The sequence below is a fragment of the Peromyscus maniculatus genome, chromosome 11 (assembly GCF_049852395.1).
Source record: "Peromyscus maniculatus bairdii isolate BWxNUB_F1_BW_parent chromosome 11, HU_Pman_BW_mat_3.1, whole genome shotgun sequence".
NCBI lineage: Eukaryota > Metazoa > Chordata > Mammalia > Rodentia > Cricetidae > Peromyscus > Peromyscus maniculatus.
In genome coordinates this window covers 78,610,277-78,619,652 of record NC_134862.1, presented here as the reverse complement: position 1 = coordinate 78,619,652, position 9,376 = coordinate 78,610,277, and the positions used below count along the sequence as shown (strand labels likewise).

General features: G+C 42.1%; 1 protein-coding gene across 1 annotated transcript in view; it reads right to left on the bottom strand.

Moving 5' to 3' along the window:
* Positions 1–5,436: 5,436 nt before the first annotated feature.
* Positions 5,437–9,376, bottom strand: part of Rgs5 (regulator of G protein signaling 5) — a 41,759-nt gene continuing 37,819 nt past the window's right edge. The window contains exon 5 of the mRNA XM_006994294.4: positions 5,437–9,012. Coding sequence (XP_006994356.1) covers positions 8,851–9,012 — 162 coding nt within the window. The 3' untranslated portion in view covers positions 5,437–8,850. The remainder of the gene's footprint in view (positions 9,013–9,376) is intronic.

Sequence of the window (9,376 nt, the reverse complement as noted above, 5' to 3'; positions counted from 1 at the left end):
ATAAGAGAGGCAAACTGGCCTCCTTGGGGAGCTCAGAAGGCAGCTCTGTTTCACAGGATACAAACCTTTTGTAGACTTAACTAATTTCATTTACTTTGGACCACTTCTCTGTGCTACAGAATACCCTTTCGGCAGAAGAGGAAAATGATTCGGCTCAGGAATTATTTGTGCTGTCTAAGGTTCTGGGGAGGAAGAATGCAGGCTACCTCTTGGATTATGTGAGTCTAAGTGACAGGAGACTGAGTCAACCAGAGGGAGATGACAGTTGTGACTAGAAAGCCGTTCTCCCAGCCCTAAGGTCATCTTCTGATGCCTGCGCTTACAGTTCAAAGAGCCACAGATTTAGTTTCTTATCAGTCCCTGCCTGCTGGATCTTTGAGGTATCCTTTTAGTCTGTTGCATGGTTTGAAGGGTAGGATCTAAATAAATCCTTTCATTTGGATTTCAACTACCTTGATCCTCGTATGCAGACGCATTATTGAGTGCTGATTAATAAAATAAAAGACCCCTTCATACAAGCTAAAAACGTAGACGGTTTTACTTCCTTTACTTAGTCATTCTGAAAGAGTACTCTGGGAAGAAACAAATCCCCAGTGCCATTAAGCCTTTTTGGAGGAAGCAAGCAGGGCTTCAAATGAGTGAGATTAGCCTTCTCTCCATGTTTACCCCCCTCTGTGAGGCAGAACTGGTATCAGAATGAAAAGTCACGCAGTAGTTACCTGCCAGAAACAAGAATCTAGACAATCCATTTACTTTTCTCCCTTTCCAGTTCCTGCTTAGAAAATTGGCTGGAGATGCATGGAAACAAAGAACGTGATAGATGCCTGACCTACTTATTTAGAAAAGGTGCCATGTCAGAACCCAGGGAGGGCAATGTAGACACCTTGAAGGAAACAGATTAGGGACTGGACCCAGAGGATTCTGTGGTTATTGATGATCCCACAGGCTCCCATCTGCTTTGGTACCAGCTTTTGCTGTTCTTCTCTGAGCTGGTATTTGTCACCGTGGATGTCAGTGTGTGTAGGGACTACTGTTTCCTGAGGGGAGAGCTAGAAGCCATACTAATTTTAATTTTCTTCATTTGTCCATCTTCCTAGGAATTTAGGAGGAGTTGGCATCTGCATATTTTTCTCCATGCCTTTTTTTGTAAATTAAAACCTTCGTTTTGCTAACATTCCTCCAAGAGGATTTCCTAACTGTCCTGGAGGGATGTCATCCATTGTCCCTAGATATGATCTGGAGGGGATTAAGGCCGCATCTCTGGAGAAGGTGACTTTTGTTTGCTCAGTTCTCCAAAAATGTCTGTGTGTTGATTGGATGAAGTAGTGGAACATAATACAAGGCCTTGACCAGGAGAGAGACTGGCATGGTGCCAGCTTTAGGAGCTTTAAGTAGCGTGTTGACATGCCAGCTTAGAGTCAGCTGTGGGACAGCTGAAGATTCAGGATGCTATTCACTGGAATGACAGCAGCCAAATTTTTAGTTAGAATAACCTGTTCAATATACAAATGATTTATGAGGGAATCCATGTGAGACTGTCTGTAATACCACTGTATATTGATTTAAATCATCCAAAATGCCAGGCAGTCAATACTTAGTAATTTTTGAAGTGAATTTGTATTTTGCTTTTAACAACAAATGCCTGAGGTTCTTACTTTTCTCTTCTTGAGACAGAGTCTCATATAGTCCAGGCTGGACTTAGATTTGCTATTTATCTGAGGATGATCTTGAACATCTAATCCTCCTGCCTCTACCCCTGGGTTCTGGGGTTCCAGGCATGTACCACCAAGCCCGATATATATTGTGCTGAGGATTGAACCCAGAGCTTTGTGCATCCCAGGAATGCACTCTACCCACTGAACTACACCCCCAGCCCCCGAGTGAGTTTTAAATGAATGGGTATATGAGGTGTTATTCAGTTAATGAATAGTGAAGCTGCCCCTATGGATCCGCATGCTCCACCTCTGCAAGGCCTTTTGTCTTTGGGGCCTGATATCTAAGGGCGTGGGAAACCATCCAAAGTTTAGAACAATCTGATCTGATACTCTCAACTGTTTTCTCCTTTGTCTCAAAAAAAAAATCTGCCGGATTTTGTGTTATTCTTCCTATGAGAATTTGTGAATAATGGAGAACTCTGGGTGATGGACAGTGAGCTGCAAAGGGCGGCTTGAGATCGACACATGGGAAACAGAGTGAGAGTGGATCCAGGTCTTCATCTCCAGGCAGTGAATGAAGTAAAAGGCAGTAGTGGCTAGGGTAACAGTCTAAAGGATGGCTTCTCTGCTCTCAGATTTATATTTGTCACCTGGTCCTGTCAGATAATGAGGCCATGTACAGCATGTATGGATTACCAGTGGTCAAAATACAACATTGGTCAGAACGTTTTATCCCTCAATCAAAGCAACCCTCCCCTCAGAGTACTCTAATTCTATGGCTGTCTTGAGGAAGATGTTTTAAAGTATTTATTAATTTGTGTGTTGGGGGGAGGATGGTGCCTTCGTCATAGCATGTGTGTCAAGGTCAGAGGTCAACCTTTCAGAAGTTGGTCCTTTCCTTCTTTCTTGCTGAGGTAAAGTCGCTTTCCTTGTTTCTGCTGTGTTGTGTATCCCAGGCCGGTCAGCCTGCAAGCTTCTAGTGCGTTCTCCTGTCTCCAACTCCCATCTCTCCATAAGAGTGCTGAGGTTACAGTTTGTCCCTTCCTGTCTTTTTTTGAGGGGTGGCTGTAGTTCTGGAAGGATTATGGGGGTTGGGGATTGAGCTCAGGTCATCAGGCTTGTGCTGTAAGTGTGTTTGCCTACCTGGCATGGAAAGATTTTAAGAAATAAGCAATGTGCATAATCCAATTAGTGGAGTTTATATTAAAGTACAAATGGTTGACAACTTTGAAACAGGGTGTTTTATACTCAGAAGAGTGGCTTGCTAATGCTAGTGGCTGTAGAACTGGGAAAACTGTTTCAGCAGCATTTTGCTGAACCATCTTGTTCTGTGATATCAACTTTGAGAACATATATTATTATATATATATAATATATATGTATATATATACATACATGTCAATGTGGCATAACATAAATTTGCAATTGGGTTATCTAGAAGATCACTGACATTATGCATGATGTAACTGTAGACAATCACTAAACATCTACAGAACCCAAGTTCCTCGTTGATGAACTGGAGACAGGGTGAAATCATCAGGATGGTTGGGATGTCTCCTTGTATGTGACCACTGTGCATAACTGGTCACTAGGGGGATTTGGCTGAACAGAAGGAGTCCATGCCAGACCTTTATGCCCCCAGCTGCTGGTCTCCCAGCTGAAGAGAACCTCTGCAGAGAGACGAGAAGAGGCTCTCCATCCTGAAAGGGACAGGATTTTTCTGAACCTGGAGTTTTAAAAATCTTTATCACCTCCACCTACTCATTGTCAGTTGATTCCTAGAGAAATCTGAATGGGTTGAGGTTTTAGTTGCTAAATTAAGAAGTCCAAATAAATGTTCAGTTAAAGGAAATGAAGACGCATCAGTCTCTACTCACCCCTATTCATTAAACCCCTGTTTGTGCTATAATACCTTTCTAAGTGTCTTTTATGTTTTCCAAGAATTGTGCTTGGAAGCAAGTAGGCTTTGGGCATTTGGCAGCATAATTCAAGACAGATGTCCGTTTCTCACGTCCCAGTTCTTCCAGTTGCACGAGGCACCATTTCTCCGAGTGTAGCTGTCATCATGCCAGTCTGCCTGATACCCCGTGGTGAAGACAACCTGGAAATGTGGTCTCAATGACAGAGAACCTGGCTGCCTGCTGGGAAATTTGTCTGCCAAGCATGGAGCAAGGACTCATAAGCTTGCCTTTTAATAACATTATCTTCTATGTCTTTTATTATTTTAACATGTCAAATCATTAAGAGGGTAGGATTTGACCAAAAAGTGGATTATTTGAAAAGACCAAGAACTGGCCTGATGAGACTCATTCAAACACAAACTGCACCCAGAGGCCATGAAAAGAGAAGCCATGGGGAAAACTATTGTATTTGGAAAATTGAAAGACACTGATGGTGGTGGTTTGAATGAGAAATGTGCCCCATAGTCTCGGGCATTTGAACACGTGGTCCCCAGTTGATGGTGCTGGGTGTGAAGTTTCAGGAGGTCCTTTGCTGGGGGAAGTATGTCCCAGAGGTGGAATTTGGGAGGTCACAGCATTGCTCTACTTGTAGTTTGTTCCTCCACTTTGAGCTTGTGGCTCAAGATGTGAGCACTCAGCTTCCTGTTGCAGCCACCATGCCTCTGCTAGGCAATCATGAAGTCTCATTTCTCTGAAACCATAAGCTAAAATAAACTCTCCCTGCCTTAAGGTGCTTCTACTCATGGTGTCTACCACAGTAACAGTAAAGTAACTTAGACACCAATAATTCAGAAAATGTACATTGATCATTAAAAATGCCCATGAGATTTTCTAGCTCAGAGAGCCTGCCTTGCCTGATTTGGGTTTACCTGACACACAGTAGGGTTGGGTTTCCATTAGACATTGACCCATTTGGCCTGTTTGGCTCAAGTTAAAGCCAATAATCCCAGATCTCAAGAGATTTCATCTAGTTCCTCTGATCCTGGTGGCCGGTCAGGGATCTGAGAGCTGATCAGATCTCCAAATTTCTCTGCCACTGCCTCCACAGTGACACCGACAATGTCATCTGTGGTCGTTATTAATAATGCTTCTTGTTGGAAACTCTCAGAGCTCATTCAAGATAAAATCATGAAAAGCATAGACGGTATTGAAATGAACTGGGGCATTACATCTACATTAAATACAGTCAGGCCTTATGGGAGCTGGAAATGACAATTCACCTCAATTGCTTTCTAGGTCTCTCCCCCTTTCTTCTATCCCAAATTCTCATTTTTGCTTCTCCTTGGTAAATCTGATCTTATTTATCCCTTCATTTCCTTTTTCATTTTCCATATAAGCTCTGCCCTTCTATCCAGTCCCGATTCCACTAGGTGTGGCCTTAACGCCTCATCTAAACTATCTTAGTATTAAATTCAAAACCATGGGATTCAAACTGTTTGCGGTGACTCAGGGATTTATGCCCTTTCACCAATATGTAGAAAGAAAAGAATTATTACATGCATTGAAAAATCCAGGATCCAAACTATACTACACTACTACATGCTCACCCTGCTTCTCACAGGGACAGCAGCAGAATCGACAGGTGATTGCTACCTTTGTATTTTTTGTTTTCTTTTTTGAGTGCTGTTTAGCAACCTCTTTGGGGACTGAATCTTGTTGATGAGAATCCCTTCCATGGATCACGGCTTCACCTGTTGTGAGCAGTGTGAGAAAGAAATGATCCTTTCCTAGGGGAAAAAAAAATCTTCCTGAAAGAACATTTGGAAGTCAAGAGAATGTGTGAAACCATTACATAGATATATATTTAATATAACATGTGATTTCTGTTGTAGGTTAATATTTATTTTATTATCAGTAAGAGTGAGTTACATATTACACAAAGTATTGGATACAATAGTCAGAAAACAAACATAACTGGTCCAGAATTTAAACTTACTAGAAAGGTGCTGGCACAGGACTTAATAAACCTCTCATTTCTATTCCATTCTACCCTAAAAACAATGACTTCCCAAGTTGTAGAATTGAAAAACAAAACTGTAGTTCCCTCACATCGTGATGGCTTCATGACAGAATATTGGTCAAACAGTATCCAGATTACCAGCCTTCTGTGGCATTTCTCAGCATTTCCCTTTATTTTGTCTGTGTTTGTGCCTGCACCTCTTCCTAGACAGGAACTTAAGTGCTCTTAATGTATTCGTTATTACCTAAGTATGGTGAGACACAGTGTTTCAGAGAGGGTGGAGAGAAGCGGAAGTGAGTGAGGAGGAAAAGTCCCATCAAACAGGGGACTAGGTAAGAATCATGTGAAACTGGATATGAGTAAGATGGTTACATAGCTTCTCTACTTGATGCCTATGGTTATTATTAAACGGTTAATTAAGGATACAACTCCAAGGATTCTGAATATGTGTTGGATCAATCATTCTCTCCAATAAGCTTCCATTTAGAGTCCCAGGTGTCTCCTCAGCGGGGAAAGTCAACCTTCTCAGTTCCACGATGGTGTACTGAGGCTACAGAAAGCTTCTCTTTGGTTCTCATTTGCTCTCCTCAGCCACTGGACTTACTTCGGGAAAGTGTATTTAACACCAGAAGTAACTTTTGTTCACCATAGGGCTTTGTACTCAGAGAACAATTGATGCTAGAATGCATATAGGATAGAGAGAGACTCAATGCTGGAGAGCCTGTACACCAAGACTTCATATCCCAAACCTGCCTAGAGTTCCCTAGCTCTGCGGTTTGGATGCTTGGATGCTCCACACTGATCCCTTCATCCCTGCTTTCTGGCACCCACAAGTTTAATGGAAAAGAAGCCCTCCATCGTTGTCCTTTTCTCTAGTCAATTTCCTGTAGGATCTTAAGGTGAACTTCCTTGTCTTGCCTCATTGTGAACCCCAAAATGCCTCTCTGAAACCCCACAGGATGAAGATAAAATACAATCTGGTCATCTTTCACATGGGGCTGTTCCTCTTGTTTCCCAGCCAGCAGGCTAATTTCACGGGACTGGATGCTCACTTCTTTGCTCTTTCCTTTCTGCCTTATTCCCCTTCTCCTCGTGTCCCACCATCTTCCAGATTTGCTGAGTTCCCAGGAAGTGAAGGAAATGCCTGTTAGAGGGTACAGCCTCAGGAGTGAAAGTCATTCCACCAAATTAACTAGCCACTTAAATCATTCATAAACCATCACTTGTATGGCGCCATAGTTTGGCAAGTCCCTAGAAAGGAGTGCTTATTGGTTTATTAACTGATTTGTTAATGGATACCTATTGCTCTTCAGGAAATAATCAAGTTCTTCTTTTTGAAATGGATTTTATAGAGGAAATGCATCAGTCAGGTGAAGCCCATAAATGGGATAAAAGAAAAACTTTTCTCGTTAAGTTCACCTCCTGCATTTGAAATGAAAATTTGCTTCAAGTTCAATTTATACAGTAAAGGGGGGTGGTGCTTCAAGTATGAGAAAGGAGAATAAAATATTTCTGTACATTTGATTCTGCCTTTCAAAAGGCATCCTCCATATAGGAGAAAGTGTGTGTGTGTGTGTGTGTGTGTGTGTGTGTGTGTGTGTGTGTGTGTGTGTGTGTTTACATGAACAACCCTGCTCTAACAGGCACATATGAGACACAGCCTCCTCAGTTACTCTCGGACTGATGGTCTCTCTTTGCTGATTTTTTAAAAATATCAATCTGACCCTCAACCCAGAACTAATCAAACTCAGACAGAAGCCCAGATTATGCGTCAGTTCTGAGGCTAATCATAGGCTTTCTTCAAGAACAAGAAGTGAGTCCTCCTGTCCATTGACCACAATTTAGTCCCAGCTCTGTCCTACATCCCAGACCCACTTCCAGCCGTGACTGTGCTCTCCAGAAGAGCGAGACAAGCACTCAGGGCTCACACACTACGTTTCGTACTTTCTCAGGCAGTTTGCTCAAGGGAAACGGGAGAGCAGGGGGAGGAGGGGGGAGAAATGCTAAATACGTACTACACATTCTTTGCCTCCAAAGGTCATCCCACTTTTTCTAAATCCTCAGATTTAAAAGAATGTATTTTCTTCTTGTTACCATAGAAACTATACTAACACAGAGAGTTTTTTTCCTCCAAGAAGTTTCTAGGCCAATTTTAATACATTTGGCTTCTCCTTTGGAGCCAGAATACTTATCTCCCATTTATTGCCTTATATGTTAGAAGAATATATATGTGTATATAGTGCTTTAAATTTAAAATTATATAGAGATAGGGCAGATATATGGATATATAATGCTGCCATTGACTGCAGAAGCATGCCTTCTTGCATTTTTTTGTAGCCTCACAGCACTGCCCTTGAGGCGTCCTTCCCACCCACCTCACCCTCCATTGACAAGTCTGGCCACTCACACAGTTTGTAGCTAAGTGAGGTCTCCAAAATAGGAGAAATCTGGGTGAGTGTGTAATATCGAGTTTATTCTTTGGGTATTTTCAGACATTTGGATATTTCAACTAATGCAAATAAAATATTTGAGGTCAAAAAATTTTTTCATTGTTCAAGAAATAGCTCAATCAGATTCTTGGGTACTTAGCATTTCTAATTGAGAGAGTCAAAGGCTGACTTTTTTTTCCTCATGATTTGGAGGTGTAAGGGCTAAATTTAAACACATTCTGTTAGACTGATTTTGTAGAGCACACTATATTTATTGTATCTCTTCTTTAGATTGTCTAGCTAACACAAAGGTACTCTAGGAGGGAGAGATCAGTATGTTAAACAGTGTACTTGCTTAAAAACCAAATGGTGGCTGCCTTATAAACAGCTTCGTGCCTTTTACTAACCGAATTCAGAAATCATTGGAGGATGAGAATCAACAAGACCAGTCAAATCCCCTTGAAAGGGGACCCTTGCGCTTGTTTTTCTTTTCAGCCCAGTTAAAAGAACAATCTATTACCTATTCTTTTCACAGACAGCTTTATGTTAAACAGGATTTTGTTTTTTCTGTGACTCAGGCTGACAGAAACTTGGTAGATAGACCTTCATTACAAAGCAGTCAGAAAGAAGAAATAGAAGTGAAGGCCAACAGATCCACACTCAAACCAACATGAGCAGGAGAGTTAGCAACACGGTGTAGGGTTTGCCTTTGTTTGGGTGTCTTGGAGCAAAGCTGCTATGGGAAAATGTGCAGGTGCTTGGGGGATACTGTGTTACTACAGAGGATGGAAGTCAACTCACGGGGTGATTTCTGAAGCCTGATAATCTGATAGTTGATCAGATTACTACTTGATCAACTCTTTATAAAACTCAGAGCGCACAAAACGGGGCAGCGAATCCTTCTCCATCAGGGCATGGATCCTTTTCTGGGCTAGGTCAAAACTGCTCGGGGAAGGTTCCACCAGGTTCTTCATGGTGATGTCCTTAGTGAAATGATCAATGTTCACCTGTGGGCCAGGAAACAGGGTCAATGAGTCAACTTAGGCTTCAGGATTTGATGAGGGTACCAGCCAAAGGGGGCAGAATTGTCACCATCAAGATGCAGGATAGAAAGAATGCCATGAAGTAAGAAAAACCACTGCTGTTTCAGAAGCAGTGGGGTGAGGCAACTGATGCTGCCTACAGTGAACACGTGACTCAGGATCAGAGCCAACCGGCATTAGACAACTGCCAGGTGTCCTCCACCAGTAGCCAATCTATGCCTACGCTATTTCCTCCTTCAACCACCTAAGATGTATATGCAAGTGGCTCATGACCATCTCTATGATAAGTGTTTTTATCAAACAGATTTGAATGCAAGTGAACTAAGGC